Below are 20,667 nucleotides of genomic sequence, written 5' to 3' on the forward strand. Positions count from 1 at the left end.
TGGAGTTGGTTGTAAATTTCAGATGAGTGCTGTTTCCAGGGCAGGCGAACTTTTGAGTTCTCTAAACACCCAGACCCTGCCAGCTCTACCCTTCTCAAGGCTCAGACCCCTCTCTCCTGCATGTTCCATTTCTTCCTCCCTCCGAGATCCCTCCCATCAACGCCCAACTAAACTCCAGCACCTCCAACCTTTTAAACACCCTCCCCGTCCGCCTGAGGGAGCGCCTCATTCCTCCGTTTCCTGAGCAACAAAACTTTCCCGAGGAGCCATCTGCGGTCGCCAATCCTCAAATTCCCCGCTCATCCCCTCGCTCCAGGGGTCTTCAGTCTCACTATGGAAATGCCTTGTTGGGGTCTCTGGGCCCTCCTGCAACCCAACCCAAAGCGGCACCTCTCTACCCTCTCAAAATCGACGGCTCTTGATCACGCCCCCTTCTCCAACTCTCCTCTCTCGGATTTGCCCTCGGATCTCACCGCGGACGACTCAGTCACTTCTGCAAGTCCTTCTGCCTCTGTGCACGCCGTGGGGGTGGGGGTGGGGGGGAGGGGGAGTGGACCCCCTTTTCTAACCTCTCCTCACTATGTCTGTAGATTACCCCTCCCCTGAGCCCAAGAAGGCCCCTCTTGTGTGTGCTTGCCTGGCTTTGTAAACTTCAACTGCTCAAAAAGGAACACTGATTTGTGCCCTCAAGTGTTGCTACCTTCCACGCCTACCCTATCCTTACTTTCCAGCACTTCCCCTTCCTGCACTCCTCCACCCTCTTCATTTTCCTCATGGAATCTATCACTTTATGAACTATATTGTTGGTATGTGTTTCTTTGTGTCTGTTCATGCCTTCTCTTGTGGGAGAGGAATAAGGCCTTCCTGTCCACATACTTTGTCCACAAGCAGCTAGCTCAGTGGTTCTCAAAGTGCTGTCTCTGGACCAGCAGCCTCAGCATCACCTGGGAACTTGTTAGACATGCAAATATAAGGCCTCAACCCAGACCTAAGGAGGCAGAAGCTCCTCCAGGGGTGGGGCCCAACCACCTGTGTGTTTCTTTTCCTTTTTTTTTTTTTTGGCCCCACCGCGAGGCTTTTGGGATCTTATTTCCTTCTCCAGGGATCGAACCCGCGCCCCTTGCAGTGGAAGCGTGGATTCTTAACCACAGGATCGCCAGGGAAGTCCCAACAATCTGTTTTTTTTTTTTTTCCCCCTTTTTTTTTTGCGGTACGCGGGCCTCTCACTGTTGTGGCCCCTCCCGTCGCGGAGCACAGGCTCCGGATGCGCAGGCTCAGCGGCCATGGCTCACGGGCCCAGCCGCTCCGCGGCATATGGGATCCTCCCGGACCGGGGCACAAACTCGTATCCCCTGAATCGGCAGGCAGACTCTCAACCACTGCGCCACCAGGGAAGCCCAATCTGTTTGTTTTAAAGAAGGTTTTTTTAAAATCAGGGCTGTGAAATGATCCAATTTTCTTTTCTTTTCTTTTTCTTTTTTGGCTGCGTTGGGCCTTCGTCGCTGCGTGTGGGCTCTCTCTAGTTGCGGCGAGCGGGGGCTACTCTTCGATGTGGTGCATGGGCTTCTCATTGCGGTGGCTTCTCTTGTTGCGGAGCACGGGCTCTAGGCATGCGGGCTTCAGCAGTTGTGCCTCCCAGACTTAGTTGCTCCGCGGCATGTGGGATGTTCCCGAACCAGGGCTCGAACCTGTGACCCCTGCATTTGCCAGCGGATTCTTAACCACTGCGCCACCAGGGAAGTCCCCAATCTGTGGTTTTTAACCAGCCCTCCAGGGGATTTAAAATTTGAGAACCACTGGCTCAGCACAAGGTCAGGTGGTCCATAACTCTCAGTTGAATTAAAGAATCATGTGCAGTAGATGTTCAGTACAAATTAGCTTCTTTCATAACTAGAGATCCCCTGGGGAGGGCTAGATTAGTGTACAAAACAAATATGGTGTGTGTTCTTATGTGCACAATCTGGGAATGGACACAATTAATGGATAAGGAGGAGAGCCAGCTGCTGGGAATCCAGTAAGGAGAAAGGCTTACTTTTCACTGAGTACTTTTTTGCAACCTGGGAATTTTGCAATGTGTTTCCTATCTATTCAGATAATAGACAAAGTGTACTTAAAACAAACAACCTGGTGGGGGTTCCCTTTCCCAGCCCTTTCTCCCCATGCAGCCTGGCTGGGACTCTCTGGCTAGGTCCTGGAAGAGCAAGGCTGCTGTCATCAGAGAACTCTGCCCCCCCTGCTGGCTGTTCTCCCACATGGCCCCATGGTTTCCTCTGGCTTCCTCCTTTTCACCCTTGTCTCCTGCACTCTGTCCCTGGGTAGGCTCCAGTCACAATGAATTTTCTGTTTCAACACGGCCTCAGGACCTTTGCACAGGCTGTTCCTTCCCCCTGAAACTCTCTCTCTCCACCCACTGTGACTCACTCCTACTCATCCTTCCATCTTCAATGCTCATTATCCCCCGGTCACTGCCCCTGACCAAAATGAGCCCTGTCACACACTGCCATAGCACCAGGAACTTCTAAGCGTGTTCTCAGTCGTAGTACTTATGTGTAATTGTGGGTATGTGATTATTTTGTTTGATTAGTGTCTGTCTCTCCCACCACAGGACAAGGCCCTCATGATGGAGCCCATACCTGCCTTGTTCTTAGCTGTAGCTCTGACTGGTGGTTTGTCTACCACTGACCTCAGCACTCCCCCCACCCCCAGATCCTTCATTCTCCTTAGATATTTTCCTTCCTAGCTCTTTTGTCATTTGTCCTGCTGGTGGGGGGAGTCTTTTTCACCTGTCCTTCTGAGCCTGTTTTCTCATTTGTAATTTGGGGAGAAAAGTATTGACCTCTCAGGATTGTTGGGGGGACAATGTAAGGGAAAGGGTCCACAGTAAGTGCCTACCTCACAGGACCCTATCTGCTTAGAACAGTCAGTGGCTGGGGTCTCAGTACACAGTCATTTCCCTCACCTTTCTCAGTTTTGTGGTAGTTGACTCTTCCCAAGAAGCATTTTCAGAAGAGAAGTAACTGGGAATTAGGACCACTCTTTAAATAACATTAGTTAACAGGTCCCATTTATTAAGCCAGACCTTATATTAATTGCTTTGCATGCATCATCTTATTTGATTCTCATAACAATCCTGTGAGGTAGTAACTATCACTATTATTCCTCCCCCCTTAGAAACCAGGACTTTGAGGCTTGGAGGTAACCAAAGTTGCAGTTATTAATAGAAAAATCAGATATGTTTTACTTGTTTTTTCACCCACTCAGCAATTATTTATTGAGTGTCTACTGTGTTCAGGTTCTGTGCTCAGCAGTTGGGGTTATAATGATGAGAGTGAGAAAAAAGGGAGATCTAGAAAGGCTTTGGGGGGCTTCCCTGGTGGCGCAATAGTTAGGAATCCGCCTGCCAATGCAGGGGACCTGGGTTCGAGCCCTGGTCCGGGAGGATCCCACATGCCGCAGAGCAACTAAGCCCGTGTGCCACAACTACTGAGCCCGCGTGCTGCAACTACCAAGGCCTGAACGCCTAGAGCCCGTGCTCTACAACGAGAGAAGCCACGGCAATGAGAAGCCTATGTACTGCAACGAAGAGTAGCCCCCGCTTGCCACAACTAGAGAAAGCCCATGCGCAGCAACGAAGACCCAATGCAGCCAAAAAAAAAAAAAAACCATAAAATAAATGAGTTTATAGAAAGGCTTTTGGGAGGAAGTGACAACAGAGCTGGAGTCTGAAGGATGAGGAGGAGCTACTTCCAAGGGCTGAGCATTTGGCTGAACTTTTCTGTCCATCTTTGAGAGTCGATTTAGAATTTCATCCACCACTGAAACCCCAGTCCTTCCGGAGGTTTCTGCAGTGCCACTTAGCCCCTGATTGGATCTCCAGGGAAGGGGAACTCACTGCCTCCAGAGGTCTGTGACAAAAGCAAGTTTTAGCTCTAGGAAGGCCACCTGGTCCTAACTCATTTTAGAACCCAGAGCTGAGGGAATGGCCCAGAAGACCCATCTCCTCTGTCTCCCTCCCCCCCAACCCCCAACTCTAAGGGCTCCCCTCCCCCTCTGGGGCTGGGGAACGGTAGTGGGGAAGCAATCACAGAGAGATCATTTCTCACAGTCCATAGAGAGTTCAGAGAGTTCAACAGAGCAGTAAGGGAACACAGAGGGGAACTAGATGTTCCCTGGTGGGAGATATTAATATCCGTGAGGGGCTATTTGAACAGGATCTTGAAAGATGAATAGGAGTTTGGGATTGGGTTGGGTGAAGCCAGTAGTGTGAAGGAGCCAAGCGTTCAGGTTCAGGTGTCTGACCGACTGGCTTTGGAATCCCCATTACTGATGGGTGATTTCATCAGTGTGTGATAGCGGCAATATGGGAGCTACCTCATAGAGCAGATGTGAGGTTCAGAGCATAGCGTTAATGTAAATCTCTCAGAACGGTAGCCCGAGCAGATTAAGGATGAAGTACAGGTTAATCGGTGTCGGTAAGGAACAGCCAACCAACCCATAAATGCAGGGAAGCATTGCAAAACATCCTGCCTAGCAGGTGAGGGAAGGGGTGTAATGGGAAATGTGGCAGGGGTCAGACCAGGCAGGGGTGCGAATGCCAGGATGAGGACTTGAAAATTAAGCAAGCAATGACATAGAAGAGCCAACTGATTGGTGGGGCGGGGTAGGGGTCAGGGTGGGGAATGGGCAGCCAGTGAGGAAGCTGCAGCATAACCCGGCAGAGTAGAGGCGGGCAAGGAACGAGCGTTCTTGTTCTTTGCTTTCGAACAGGCCAAGTAGAGCTTAGTTAGACCTTGGGAGGCAGCCGCGATGAGTCCTTTCCTGAGAGGGTCGCTGAAGGCGTACGCCCCCGGCAGGCCCAGAGGCTGGAGGCCGCGCGCCACCTGGTGGCCGCAGGAGGTGGGCTCAGCAGCGGAAATTGCAAAATCCGGGATTTTGCTCTGGGAAACTGAGGCAAGGAGCGGGTGTGGGGGAGATTGGGATCTTCCAATTGGACCCCGTCCCTATTCCAACCCCATTTGACAGATAGGAAAGCTGAGGAGAAGGGAAGGCGAACAAGACCGGGTAAGGACCCTCTCAAACGGAGGGCTTCAAGACCTCAGGAGTCAAGAGTCTGAGTTTCTTTACCGGCATCAATGGCCTGAAGCTTAGTTTGCCATTCTGTTCTTTGGGCAGGGGGAGAATGAAAGAAGAGGAAGAGAAACTTTAATCTTTCCCGCCCACCCGGAGGTAAAAGGCTTTAAAGAGTACCCCGGAAAGCGGAGTTTTATAGATTCCATTTGCATACGAACGCAGTCACCTCGAGTTAAACTCCGGCCCTTTAATCTCGGGTCCAATTTGTCCCGAAGCCGCGGAGGAAGGCCCTCGTGAATACCCCAAGCTCCGCCCCCTATGAGCCCCGCCCACAGGGCTGGGCTTCATTGCACGTGCTCACCCGGCTCCTTCGCGATCCGCCTCCTAGGAAAGACTCATTCTTGGGGCGGGGGGATACGAGGCGTCGTAGGGGACGTTGAACATGGACAAATCACAATAAAGAGAAGGCCCTGAAGCAGTCTTTATTCAATTTTTACCAGAAGTTTTCATCAGGGTTCACGATCTTGACAGGCCTTGGCCTTCCCTTCTCAAGGCCGCTTTTCCTTCCTCCCACCCCTTCAGTTGGTGGGGTCCCGCGTGGCCGGCCTCGCTCGGCGGACTCCAATTCCCAGCGTGCCCCGCAGGGCAGTGCGTGGCAGCGACGCGTGACGTCGGGGGTGGGAGCTGGCCAGTGCTGAGGGGGCGCGGCGCGGAGGGGCGCGGAGCCGGGCGGCTCGGGGCCCAGAGAGCGCCGCGGCCGGCAGCCCGCCGGCCCCTGACAGCCCCCTCCCCCCCGGCGGACGACGACGACGACGACGAGGGCGCCGGTCATGGCGGAGCAGCGAACCGAGCGCGGGCCCTGAGCACCACCGCATGGAGCGGGACGAACGGCCGCCTAGCGGAGGGGGAGGCGGCGGGGGCTCGGCGGGGTTCCTGGAGCCGCCCGCCGCGCTCCCTCCGCCGCCGCGCAACGGTGGGTGAGGGGCGTGCAGAGTCTCGCCGGGCGAGAACCAGCCTCCTGTCCCCTACCCCGGGGATTCCCCTCCTCTCAGCCGACTCTCACTCTGGGAAGCCGCGGCGGCCCGGGATCCCCTCAGCGCGGACCTTCACCCCGGTTCCCCCCGGCGCGGACCCTCCCTCTCCTCCCCCTCCTTCCCGGTTCTCCTCCGCGCGGATCCTCCCCCTGCCTGGTTCCCTCCACCCCGACCTTCGTTTTCCCCTCCCCTCTGTCCCCTCAGCACAGGCCTCCCCTCCCCCCGTCCCTCTGCGCGAATCCTCCCCCCCTCCCTCAGGTCCCCTCTGCGCCGGCCCCTCTCGCGCTCCCCGGTCCCCTCACCTCGAGTCCCGTCATTGGGGAAGCCCCCCTCCCCCTCGGGTTCCCTCTGCTCCGAGCCTCCCCTTCCCTCCCCCGGGGGACCCGTCTGTGGGGGTCTCTTCCCCAAAGGGTCCCTTCGGCGACGAGCCCCTTCCCCTCCCCCCCCCACAACTCTCCCCCACGCGGGTCCCTCCTCTCCTCCCTCCGCGGACTCTCCCTCTGCGCCCTGCCGCCGCCACACCCTCGACCCCTTGGTTTTCTCTGCCCCTCACCTTTATGGAGCCTCTTTCCCTCTCATGCGGTGCCGCGCTTCCGTTGCTGCCCCAGCCTCCACCTCGGCGCCGACCCCCAGTTCCGTAGCTACCGGCTCAGCGGTTCCCTTTCGGACCCCGCACCCCGCCTTTCTGCGCTCCTTCCCCGCGCTCTCCTGCCCGCCTGCCCCCCACCCCACCCCGCCCTGCTCAGCCCCTTCTCCCCGCTGGCTCAGAGCTCCGGCCCGACCGGGTGCCCGGGACACCTGCCTCTTCCCTTCTTACACCCGCCTGTCCCGGCCCGCGCCTGCCCAACCTCAGTTCTCCTCTTCCCTTTCGCGATCCCGGAGCCCAGGCCCGGAGGATTCCTCACCTGGCCCGGCCCTTCCCACCGCTCTCTCCCTGCCCCCACGTCCGGGCCAAGTCCTCAGGTTCCTCGGGTGCCTGGGCCCGACTCACCCTCCTCCCCCCGGCTCTCTGCTACCCCCGCAGGGTGTTTTATTTGTATCTGTTTGATATTTTCCCCCTCAGTGTTTGCCGCGGAATGTTTTTATTGGTAACGTGTAAGGACCTTTTGTGAGGTCGTAAAAGGTGAACTTTTGAACTTGGAAAGCGCCCTGGAGCAATTAGCGCAGGCGATAGCCCCGGGAGGCCTGCATTACAAAGGGTGCTCGTACCGGCCCGCAAACGCTTCGGCGGCAAACCCGATTTATTTATTTATTTGCCCTGCCTTCCACCTTTCACATCTCCTCATTTCCGAATAAAGGGCAGGCTCTCGGAGATCCGTGTCTCCTCCCCTCTCTGCGCCATAAACGCGCAATTCTCTGAAAGATCTAGGACCGAACAGTGTCTAACAAGTAACAGATTTCAAATTGAATGCAAACACCCGGGACAGTTAGGAGGCACTAAAAATTAATTGCTTTAGCAAAAGTTTCTCAATCAGGACAGTGACCTGGCAGGTGTGAAGAAAGTAACCTGAAAATAGGTCACTTGGGCGCTCAGTTGTTGAATGAATGAGGAGCTACACAAGGGGGGAAATCTTGGGGTGGATCTGCGCCTTTATAAATTTATTAACTCGTCAAACATTTATTGCCAGTTGAGTAGATCTGGTATTTTTTTTTTTTTTACCAGTTAAGGGAAAAGTCTGCTTCGAAGAGAGCCTGGTTAACTTCACTAAATGTTGCTGACCAAATAGTGATATGTTTTCAGAGCTCTTGTCCTTTTCTGAGATGTCTGTGATGTGTGGTATCTAGGTGGCTGGCAGTCCCTTGGGATGTCTTTGGAGACTAATTTCTGAATGTGAACATGTTTGAGATCAATAAAATCCCGTGTCACAAAGGAGGAGGCTGGAATCCAGTTAGGGTAGAAGGAGACAGTATCATAGGAACAAAGGGATTTCTTTAGTGCTTTGGACTTGTGAGCTTTTTAAGAGGTGATTTGGTTTGGTGTTAATGTGTTAAAGTTGTAAATCGTGATGTAAAATTTATCATGCTGATTTTTTTACCCAAGTCCCAGATCTATGTTACGGCCCATATTAGTGTGTGTATTTTCATAATGCCTTTCTGTGTGTCTATACTTCCTGTATCCACCTGTGCGACACGTAGCTGATGGATTGTACTACAGACAGTACTTTTAGTTCTACTTGAGAATATCGTTGTAAGGGAAGCCTAGGAACTGCATTTGCTATTAATTATTCATTAGTACATTTTAAGGAACTCAGTGGTAATTTTAACTCTTAATCAGATTTCCCTTTCACAGCCTCATTTCCTCAATCGTCTGGACCATGTAAAAGAATGTTATCAAGCAATACATTTAGGCTAAGGTGGCATCAGTCCAGTTTAGTGCTACAAATATTTCCTTTTTGTTGAAAACAGAATGGAATTTTGGCAGTTTGATGGGCTTTAAAGAAAATATGTGAAACATTAGACTGTTGTGGGAAGTTTTATTTTCTAGTGTAAAAATGAGCATTGTCTACTGTTTTACAATTTATGTTCATTATCTCTTATAACTTAACATGCTCACAAAAGAATTACCAAAAAAGAAAAAAAAAGTTTATCTTTGGAATGGTGGGACTTTTTTTTTTTCTCATTCACTTACTAATTAATATTTTTCTCCCAAAGTAAATGAAACTGCTTAGGTTCCAAGCAGAGAAAATGAATTCTCCTGGCTTTTTATCCTAGCGACTGATTTCTATTTTATATGAACTATTTGCAGTAGATAGCTATCTAGATAGGAGGTCTTTTGGTTTGTGTCATGAAGAAATAAACTGGAGGTGGAATTTTAGAAATGTTTTCCTGCCAGAAATGCCACTGATGCTGAATTTACAGTCCTTTAAGTGGTTTTAATGGTTCTTATTATTCTATTGCAATAGAGTTGGTAGCCTTTTGATGCACCATCACCCTTCCAGGAATTCCCTGTGCTGACTGCGCTAGATATTTTCAGTTGTTGCTTTTAGGTTTTGATGACAAACATGAACTCACTTAGTCATAATTTTAAAGGAAGATGAATGATTTGAGGAAGTATATGCTGAATATTGCACTTGTTCATTTTATTTTAAGAGAATAAGGGAGTAGACTTTTAAATATTTCAAGCAAAGGAAGATAATAAGCCACTCTAAGTAATTAAAGGCATGTTTTATATAATTACACTTTAGAGGAATTGGAGAGTTCACTAAATAACATCATGCCCTTTTTTTGCTAGGACCATAGCATCCGAATGTTTATCCCTGAAAATACATTAGCAGATGTTTTCCATGACAGTCTAACTTTTCAGTTCTGTGACTTTAAAGATCAAGTTAGTTCTGAGTCACCTCAGAATTTTCTACTTCCATTAAAAAAAAAAACATACTATAGTACTGTTGTTCTTTAGTAAAACAGCAAACAGGTGTTTTTTTTTTTTATTATTATTATTTTTTTTTTTTTGCGTCATGCGGGCCTCTCACTGTTGTGGCCTCTCCCGTTGCGGAGCACAGGCTCCGGACGCGCAGGCTCAACAGCCATGGCTCACGGGCCCAGCCGCTCCGCAGCACGTGGGATCCTCCCAGACCGGGGCACGAACCCGTGTCCCCTGCATCGGCAGGCGGACTCTCAACCACTGCGCCACCAGGGAAGCCCAAACAGGTGTTTTTTTAGTAGGTTCTGTGACCTCCAAAGAACAGTGAAAGGCAACAATGAACAGATTCATTGGTGATTTTGAGTAGCTGAGGTGTGAGATGACCACATTTCCAATCTCATATTTACCATCCACTATCTTCTTTCTGAGCATTTCTGTTTCATGTAATCAGAATATGAACATGACATGTTCCTGATCCATAAATCATTCTGAATTCTATAGCAAAAGTGTGTGTGTGTGTGTGTACTGCATGAATTAGCATGTGAAAGGGAGTTAGCGAGGGGGAGGAGGGAGATGAGTTAATGAAAAAACTGCTGGTAAATTTCCTAAAATATGCCCAAATCATGTATTCTGTATTTTATTCATAACTAATTGGTTTCTCAAATTTTTCCACTTTTTCCTGGGGTTGTGGAGCAAAGGTTTAAATATCTAGGTTTAGGTTAGTGGAGACTGGAGGGTAGAAATGCCAACTGCAAGTATGATATTGGTAAAGGAAGTTTCTATACCACTTCTAGTGCCTGTTGTGCAAGATGGCTTTAAATTGCTAATGATGCTTGCGTGTTCTGGGCCCCGGGGCTGTATTTGTGAGTTTCATCCTGTATTAAGACACCATCACTTTGTTTCTATAACTAGGTGGGTATTTATTGGTTTGTGTTGAATAAATTGGCCCATTAATGAATTGTATTCAGATGGTAGCTTTTGGCTTCAGAATTTCAAAAGCCAGGATCCCTCCTTCCACATTAGGAGACTTTATTTTCAGCAAGCTCATGTAGGACTTTGGGGCCTTGTCATAACTTTTGGTTCTTGTATACTTTTGTGTTGTAGCCAAGTTAAATGACATTTTCCATTTAAGTATTTTTTCCATTTATATAATTAGGTTGAAAGTTAAATTTGGGAAGATGCCACTTACGAGTAAATTTTACGTTGTTGGTCAAATCTACTCTATTAAACTAGGACAATAAAAATGCCTTATTTTGTGTGAACCAGTCGTCTTATATGTGAAAAAGGTTCACAGAAAAATCAGAAGTTCTGAATCAACAGATAAATCTTGCATTTCAGCAAAGAATAAAAGAGTCTTTGAAACAATTTTAAATAGAAGGTAGCTATTGAATATGTCCACACAGGTAGTGATCTAATATACCCAACTCTTTGTAATACTTTGAAAGTATTTCTGAGACCAACAAGTTGTGAAAGAAAATGTTTTCTTTCAAACTTTTGTATTCTTAAGGTCAACTTTTTCCTGGTTCAGGTAATTTCTTAAGGCTTTACGGATGCCTTTGATCGATAACTAGGGTTCAGAAATACCACCATTATTTAAAGTCAGCAAGAAGTACTGAGCAGGTAATTCTTTTTCGGTTGTTGCGTCCCTGTTAGAGCCGAAGATTCAGATTCGTCTGAACTTATTCTTATATTAAAAAAAACAAAAACAAAAAAACAAACTCTGGATTAACTTTGATATACTGTATTACAAGAATCAGGCCCAGACTTCTATTTATTGCTTGTTTTCCACCATGGCTTGTCTTTATGAAAAAGATAAGACTGTTAGACCTTAGATAACGGAAAATTAGAAGAAAACCATTGTGAGGTGGCTAACCTGCCTTTTCAGTGTGGTTTAGAAATAACTATAAATAGAAAACTTTACTTGAAAGATTAAAACATTTCCTACTTTATTTCATTCTTCCCTTACTACCTGCTGTTAAACAGTAGCCTGCAGAGAACAGCTTTTCAAGAAACAGATTTTTTTTTTGTTTACGATTATTTAAATAAGGCCTTACTATGTAACCTGGTAATTCTAATTAACAGTGATTTAGTTGGGGAGCGAACCAGGATTTCCTCATCTGGCTGCCGGGGACCTGAATTGCTTTTTTCCCCACCCCCAACAGCACCAAATCTTTTGATCCCTAAGCTACAGTGGTTGTCATTTGAGAAAGCAAACTGAGAGAAAATAAGTTGTGAAAATAGTCTACTTTGAGGCTTCATTTGCATCTTGGAAGTTGTTCTTAGAAAAAAATTATAGGGGTAATTGAACCTTTAAAATTTATTTTGAAGGGCGCATAGTCTCATGTCTAAATAGAAAATTCCTGAATTTCCTTAAAAATACATTTTTTGCTTTAAAAATTTGGGGGATGTTTTAGTATTGACAATGACTATTTCAAAAGAGAAATTATCCTTATTATAAGTCCACAGGAGGCACTCAAGTGTTCTGAATTTCTTTAGGAATGTGTGTTTGGGGAAAACAAAAGTTAGCCTTTATGCAGTGGAAAAGTTGTCATTCAAAATAGCTGTGGTTTCTCCATCAGCATTATATTAATAAGTTCAAATAAAGAATCACAAATTCTTATTGTCATATACTTAATAAACTGTACAGTTATATTAAGAGTTAATTTTTAAAAGTATCTTCAAATGATGAAGTCTTCGGATCTTAATTGCAAACCGTACACCTTTCAGTTTGTTTACATGGGAGAAGCTATTCAAGCATAAACCACAGATGGCAGTAGCAGCATATTTTTCTATTTTCTGGATGGACTCTGGCCTTTAGGTTGGTGTCAATTCTACGGGCACTGTTGATACGTCAGCTGCCAAGTATAATGTTTCCTAAACCAATTCCCTAGGCAGCAACATGTAATGTATTCTGGAAACAAATCCAGGCAGTTGATTTGAAGATACACTCTGTGGGTGGTTTGAACCAGAGTAGTGATTTTGCTCTCATTTCAGAGTGAGAAATCATAAAGAGAAATTGGTAATAATGATGGAATTGTTTGAGTAATAAGCTATAGCACATTGGAATGGCAGTGGTGATATTAGCAAAGGATATATCAAACATAGATACTTGCTTGAACAACTGTTTGCATTGGAAACACTTTGTAGTTTTTTAGAAAATATACTCAAGAATTATAAGTTTGAGAGAGAGAAATGCACAACTAAATTGTTCATGTGGAAGAGGTAGATAGCCTTCTCAACTCTTTATAATTCATAGTATCAGGGAATTTTGTGTCTGTCTATAAAAGCATTTCAGAGGTCTGTGAATGCTTGCTCTTCAATCCCATCATTGTAGTGTCAAAATTTCTGTGTTCTTAATTTTTCCCTTTAAAACCATTGTTTGAAAAAGGACATAATTAATTAAACTTTTTTTTGTTTGTTTGATCCTCCCGGACCGGGGCACGAACCCGTGTCCCCTGCATCAGCAGGCGGACTCTCAACCACTGTGCCACCAGGGAAGCCCCTTTCTTTCTTTTTAAAAACTCTGTAAAGGGGCTATGGAGGAAAAAAAATGAAAATGAGTTCATATCATTTTAAGTTTTCTTTACTAGAGACTAAAAGAAGTTCACGTCACTGAGTTCTCTGATAAGGCTTTTGTTACCTGCTACATGAAATCTGTTGCTTAACTGTTAATTATTTGTGTTAGAAATTTTCCAGTAGAACCTGTTTCCTCACCAAGGGTGGATTTATAATTGTGGAAATAAATCTGACAACACAGAAATACTTTATTACTTGATAAGAATCATTGCTATAAAAATTAAATACAGGGCTTCCCTGGTGGCGCAGTGGTTGAGAGTCCGCCTGCCGATGCAGGGGACACGGGTTCGTGCCCCGGTCCGGGAAGATCCCACATGGCGCGGAGTGGCTGGGCCCGTGAGCCATGGCCGCTGAGCCTGCGCGTCCGGAACCTGTGCTCCGCAATGGGAGAGACCACAACAGTGAGAGGCCCGCGTACAGGAAAAAAAAAAAAAAAAAAAAAAAAAAAAAAAATTTATGAGGTAAAAATCCTATCTTGCCTTTTAAAACTTCCATCAAGAATAGTTGTGATAAACCATAATGGAAAATAATATTTAAAAAAAGAATGTATATATGGATGTATAACTGAATCACTTAGCTGTACCGCAGAAATTAACACGTTGTAAATCAACTATACTTCAATTAAAAAATAAGTAAAAGAAAAGAACCCAAAATTATGAACATAAAATAAAAGAATAGTTTGCTTGTTTGCTTTCAGTAGACATGTTTGGCTTTCACAGAGCCTTCTAAAGTTGTGATTTTGGCAAAGTCAATTTGTAGATTGGTTTTCCTTTAACCTGGTTTGCACTGAGAGAGGTGGTAATAAAATCTGTATAGGAGAAGTATCTCCTCTTCTGGTGTTAAGAATACCCTTTCCTAGTGTGAGTAACATTTTAGTGTAAGTCAATTACTGTGTTGTTAAAGGGTTAGGGATTTACTCCTTAGGGTAGTTGCTAGGTAGAATTCATCCTGTAGTGAGCTTGCTGGCAGAAGAAATGTCACAGAACAATGTGAGTAACAGTAAGGAGTAACTGGATCAGAACTTAAGATGAAGATTGGTGGATGATGAACGATCATGTGATATTTGGGCTACCTTCCTGAGAGCTCTTTAGTTATCTTGATGTTCTTGGAGTTTCACATAATGTAGCTTTTAAAGCATTTTTGTGTTCTCTGGGTGGGGTGGGGGAGCAGCTTAGTAATGAGAAGATACATGCCTTTTTCATTTTTTTTTTTTTTTTTTTTTGCATTACGTGGGCTTCTCACTGCTGTGGCCTCTCCCGTTGTGGAGCACAGGCTCTGGACGCGCAGGCCCAGCAGCCATGGCTCATGGGCCTAGCCGCTCCGCGGCATGTAGGATCTTCCCGGACCGGGGCACGAACCCGTATCCCCTGCATCGGCAGGCGGACTCTCAACCACTGCGCCACCAGGGAAGCCCCTGCCTTTTTCATTTTAATGCTTGGATATTATTTCAAGTTTCAGATGAGTTAAATCGTGCTAATTACTAAGCTTGATAACTGAGGCAGATTTGTTTTTTTTCTTCCATATTTTTGCTGTACTCTCGAAATCTAACCTGTTAGGAGGCTTCTCTCTAGCCTTACAGTCCTTCCTCAAAAATGCCTTTTTAGCAGGATAATAAACCACCTGGGGGAAACCCCCCACTGATATCTATTCAGAGGGCTTTGGTTTTTTGGAAGTCGCAGTAGTAGTCTCAGCAAAGGAGGAAGGATTTTGGTTAGATTGTGTGAGAGGGAAAGAGCAGGGACTCTGGAGTGTGGCAGAACAAAGATCACACCTGTGTGACTTTGTCACTTGACTTTTCTGAACTTTAGTGTTCTCATTGAATAATAACAGCAGCTAACATTTATATAGTTGTTATTATATAATATTCTTAGCACCTTACATATATCAACTCACTTTATTCTCATAACCCTATGAGGTAGGTGTTCTATTATCATCTCCATTTTACAGATGTGAAAACTGAAGCCCACAGAGGTTAAGCCCTAGATTTTACAGTTAGTAACACCATTAATCATTTGTTTCTTAGGTTTAACCTCTCCTTCCACTCCTTCTCCCCACATACTGTAATGTTTCTGAAATTGAGGGTAGGGTTATTAGGACTCGTGACAAAGTCTGTAGAGTGCCAAGCATAGTGTCTGCCTCAAAGCAGACACTTGTGAATCCAGGCCATTTATAGTTGTTGAAGAGGCCCAGAACTCAACTCCCGATAGATTAGAGAGTCACAGAGATCCACCCTTAGAGTTGCAAGTGATTTTTTTCTTTCTCTCATGTTAGCTTTAATAAACCAACCAGAAAACAACTGAGCAGAAAATAATTTTGCAGAATCAGAGATAATCATTGAGTGCTAAGGAAAGAAGGGGTTTTGAGCCATTCAAGGCAGGGATACCAAATCTTGTATCTGTAGCGTCAGCACTAAAAACACAAGGAATTGGTGTTTCATGAATGTTGAATGAATGGACGAATGAAAGCGGTCAGGTCAGGAATCTTTAGTCTTTTGCTTTAATCAGAGCCCTTTGAGTCTGAGTTCTTTGCTGGTAGTCAGAGAAAGTCTGCAAAATATAAGGGAAGGGAATGTGCTTTTCAGTCACTTCAGAAAATTGGGGCCAGTATGTAAGTCAAGCCATGTGTTGAAGCTAAATCCAAGGTTTGACAGGCCCTCCTGGAACCAGAATATAGCTACATTTCTGTTTGGAAATGTAGCTCTCATTATACCTAAAGTGACCAGATACACCAGATTAAGATGCGATGGCCAATAAACCCCTGGCTGTTTGCTTGACTATGTTGGGGAATGTGGTTTAGGAAAAAGATGGGCTTTGTTCCCTATACCTTTTTTATTTCTGCCACACAAAAGCTGGCTATATGAAAAAGAGGAGGAGCAGTCTAAGGTTGGTGTGACCCTTTGAAAATGGAAATATAAGAACCAGTTGTCTAAAGCTTGTAAAATATAGATAGTGATTTCCTAGCAAGGAGATGGTGAGACTGATGTGGCAGTGGGGGTTAATAGATTATGGTAGCAATGTAGTTTGAGCAGGAAAGGACTTGCGAGAGGAGGCCAACCACATTATTTGAGGAGGTATGAGGCTCAGGAAATAGTTGATGCGCCTAGGTTTTGCCTGGGTTCTCATTCTAGCTCTCTTATAAAGGCATGTCTCTATGGGCCCACGTATAAAATGAAGGAGCTAAATTAAGTAATCCCTGAAGGAATTTTCCAGCTTTATGATGAAATGAATTGGGTAAAACAGGAAGTTGCAATTTAGGAAAGCCCTGCCTAAAGCAAATAACTATGGTACTCACAGCCCAGATTCATTGGGATGATTTTGATTTCAGATACTGTTCAATAATCCCTCAAAGAATATTTACATTCCTTAATGCTTACCATACCTTGTTTCCCTGTTTAAATTTTAGAATACCTGGCTGCTTTAAAGTCTGTAGGATCACATAATTTACATGTAAATTCTGTTCTCTGGGTCTGCCGCATAGAAATGTTTGCAGTTTGCAGTTAAAATGTTGCAGTTATGACATTATGATAATTTGTAATGTAAACTCGAAATTCAATGTAGAGTTTTCATTTGTGTTTTTTTCTTTTTAACATGATCACTTTTCTTCTCATTTATAACCCCGCCCCCTCAATGCCACACTTTTCTTTTGTAAGTACATTTTCATTCATTGAGTTAAACCCATAGTTCATTTCAGAGTTTTCTCTCATTCCTTGTAAAGGAATTTTTATCTGCAAAACTCATTCATCATTGAGAAGAGTCCTATCCTCTTAAGATCAAATGCTCTGAGTTTGAGAACTTGGATTCATTAAGGAAAATTGCAAAACCTCCTTAAATGCTGTTGGTCTGGAAAAAGGGAACCCAGCAGGAAAGGGGCGGCAGTGTATGGGGGAGGGGTGGAGGGGGGTTAGCAAGGGAGCTGCAGTTGAAATATTCATCAATCATTTTACTGGCACCAGGAAACCAATCAGCCTTTTAGGGGAGAGAACTTAATCAATCACCTAATGTGGGAAATTACAATTGCTTTCCCACAAAAAAATATTCCCTTACTTGCTGACAGATTAAATCTGAAAGATAGTTGGGCTGGCTGGAATTCAGAGCTAACTGCTGACGAGCAGTTACTGAAAGTACTACTGTGATGAAAAAATGCATTTAACATTTGAAGATAAAATGCACTATCTGCCGTGAGCCTTTTAAAAATATTTCAAAGTAAGTTTGCTTTTCATATAGTGTGCCCATTAATAAAAAAACAATTACCGAGCATCTATGGGTAATATGAAGTGTGTGAAATACTGTAAATTTATTCTCCAAAGCTAGTTTCAGGAGCATAGATAGGGCTCCTGGCTGAAGGATACCCAGTGTTTCCAATGCCGTGTTTGGAAAGCAAGTTTAGAGCGTTGTTTAAGGGACGCTTCCTGGGCAACACAGTTGGAAGTGCTTGCATACAAGCAGGAGGGATTTAGCTGTATCTTGTATTTAGATTTTAAATGGTGTGATCTCTGAGTTCTGTGCTTGAATTGCCTGTGGCCCTTAGGTTCCTTAGGTGTGAGCTGTTTAGGAATCTAATGATTTTAAAATTAGAAATGTGTAATCACTGTAGAAAATACGGAAACTGAAGGGAAAATTACCTATAATCTTGTCTCCAAGCAACTTTTGTTGGCATTTTCTTATGTTTTCTTCTAGACTTTCTTCAAATCCTAGTTTTTTTGTGTATTGTTGTGATTATACAGTATATACCGTTATGTTTTATGCTTTTTGTTTAATTTTAAGCCTTTTTCTCATGTTATAAACTTTACTGATTCAACATTAACTTATTTAAAACTTTTATTAGCTATATGACAGCCCATTGTTTTTCACTGTTGGACATTAAGATAGTTTTTAGTTTCTCACTGGTATAACAATACTGCTCAGACTATCTTGTGCTTTCTTTTATTTTGGCTTATTTTTGGGGGGATAAATTTTTAGAAGTATGTATCTACCTCAGTGTACCATCGCCAACAACCAATTTAATTTACACTAAGATGCCTTGTATACTAACATCTAGGACTTATTACTATTTTTTTAATAAATGCCTCATGCTTGAGATAGAATTGAGACACTGCTAGGCTATTTCCTCTGTTCTCATGTTATGGAGGGATACGTGAAGTCGTTCCCAATGCCTTTTGTCCCCTGAATCTTTTAGATTTCTGGCACCAGGCCCCCCATGCACATTGCCTTCTACCCCCCACCCCAGTATCTCCAGCCTGGTCAGAGCAGTGCTTAAGGACCCTTCTGAGGCTGTCTTCTTTCTCTTATAGATCATGGGTGAATGGGTCACAAAGACATTCTGGAGCCTTCTATGGTTGCCTCTAAAAATTTCAGGAGGATGGATTGTGTGTGTGGGGGGTGTCTTTCTGTCTTCAAATACAACTATATCAACTTCCTCAAAGTCTTGAATATGTCCTGAAACTTAAAACTGAATTTGATTGGAAATTAAGTACATGGAGAGAGAAGTTAAACTTACATTCCTTTAGATATCTGCATAATCTGCATGGCTTCCTCAGTGGCTGAAACACTGACCCTGCACAGGGTTTGATAGTGAAAAACCTAAATACATTTTATGCTAATTTGAAGGGCATTCATAATTTTTAACAGGGCTGGTTTCAGAATGGAAACAAATATTTTCAGAATCTGGCTATCTACAAATTTTGAATTAAATCATAAATCATACTTGCTGAAATTCAGATTTAAGAGTCTTCTAGTAATTTTAAAAGTTGAGGTTGATTGAGAGTAAACACAAATGTTTGAAGATCATTTGCTCTGCTTCTTTGTGTTCACCACTGGTGGTAAGAGAGTTTGCAATTTGCCAAGACACAGTTTTTATAAGGCTCTTTAATAAGAAAGTGAATAAGCCAGCTGCTCTTTCCCTCGACTATACCAATTGCAGACCTCCTCAAATCCTGGTTAGTAATTAAAAGCCTTGAGATGACCTTGAATCTAACTGAAGGACAAACGCTGTCTTGAGTTAAATTTATAGTTCTTGTTGTTTTCACAAGAGATTAGGAAGAATCATATTCTATTTGCTAAAACATTAAGGGTAGCCTTGGGTGTATGATGATGATCAGAAATAATAAGAGGCACTTTTAAAGTGCAGAAGAGAAGCCTGGAATGGACAAAAAAAAATTAGCTTTGTCATTTCTTCGTTGAGCATTTGAAATATGTATTTGAAGAGGTTTAAGGTAGGGTGATGCTTTTCAAAGTGTCAGTTTGCTTAAAAGATCTTTCTTTTCCCCATCTTAACATAAAGAGATCTTTGAACCCAGTGTTCAAAATCAGAATAAATGTTTAATGCTTTTTAAAAGTAACAGTTTAATTCATTCTTAAAATATTTTACAGGAGTGGGAACTTGGTTAGTAAAAGTTCCTGATTATGCTGAGGCAAAAATGCTTTATATTTGGGCTGTATCGTAAGATCTATGAGTAGAGAATTTTTCTGCTTACCAAAAAGAGCAAAATATATTTTCAGTTGTTTAGAGAGCCTTGAACTACTATCTTATTGGTAGGAGGAAAGTTGAACATGTTGCTACAAGAAAAGTCAAGTTTTACGTGTCAGTAGGTGAGATAAGACATTTCTCCTAGCATCATAAATGTGATAAATCCCTGAAGACCCCAGTAGTAAGGCAAACAGTTTGAGCAAGCACTAATGTCTTATATAGATTGTGTAGACTTTAGGATTATTTTAGTTTTTACATTTACTTAATGAGGCTAGCCTACACTTTGACCAAAATAATTGATCATAAAATTGTATACCTGTGTGTGTGTGCGTGTGTGTATGTGTGTATTTGTGTATATGTACACACACATCAGGGATTGTCAGTGTGGGATCCCTAAAGATGGTAGTACGGGTTCTCAAGCAATTTCAGTTGTGCAAAATTTGATCTAAAATTATATGAGTAATAAGATTGTCCAGCCTAAATAAAGTAATAATGTCTCTACAATCTTGACTTCTGCCTTGAAAGTATTCTAGTTTAGTCTGGCAGCAGCAGTGCCACCCAACCTCTGAACAGCAGATAAAAATTTTAGCAGAAGAGGGTAGAATAAATAGTTATTGTAGTATGGTAGACAAACTGCATTGGTATGGGTGGCAATTTAAACTTATTTCAGAGAACTATTATTATGATGTAGTGATTAACTAGGTGTGTTAGGGCATGAGCTCTAGTTGGACCTGGGTTTAAAGCCTGTCTCCTACTTTTTTGATTTTTTTGGAGGGTAGTGGTGCTGAAAGGATGTAGAATCACCACACAAGTTACTGGAGAATGAATTGATGTAGTGTGTGAAGAACCTGGAGTGTAGCTGTGTTACTGTATGAAGGTTATTTAACATTTCTCAATTTCCTTATCTGTAAGTAACGTTAATATACTTACTTCATGGGTAAGCAAGCTAGTTCACCGAAATCCAAGTCATTGAAACTAGTTTGCCAAATATCCACTTTACCCAATATTCAATTCAACAAAAATCAATTTGCTGAATCTAATTTGTAGAACTTACAGTATTTGTTGTCAGTTTCCTTCTTCTAAATTGCTACCCTGTCATTTTTTGCCCTTTTCTTCTCTCCCTTTTCCTGTACCCCATCTCTTCCCCCATTACCTGCA

General features: G+C 43.9%; 1 protein-coding gene across 2 annotated transcripts in view; it reads left to right on the plus strand.

Annotated features, from left to right (window-relative positions):
* The first annotated feature begins 5,809 nt into the window (after positions 1-5,809).
* NR6A1 (nuclear receptor subfamily 6 group A member 1) overlaps positions 5,810-20,667 on the plus strand; it is a 209,601-nt gene continuing 194,743 nt past the window's right edge. For both annotated transcript variants that reach the window (XM_081236919.1, XM_081236920.1), the window contains exon 1: positions 5,810-6,043. In XM_081236919.1, the coding sequence (XP_081093045.1) occupies positions 5,944-6,043 (100 nt within the window). In that variant the 5' untranslated portion in view covers positions 5,810-5,943. The remainder of the gene's footprint in view (positions 6,044-20,667) is intronic.

Source organism: Mesoplodon bidens (genome assembly GCF_964165515.1).
Source record: "Mesoplodon bidens genome assembly, chromosome: 6".
Taxonomy (NCBI): domain Eukaryota; kingdom Metazoa; phylum Chordata; class Mammalia; order Artiodactyla; family Ziphiidae; genus Mesoplodon; species Mesoplodon bidens.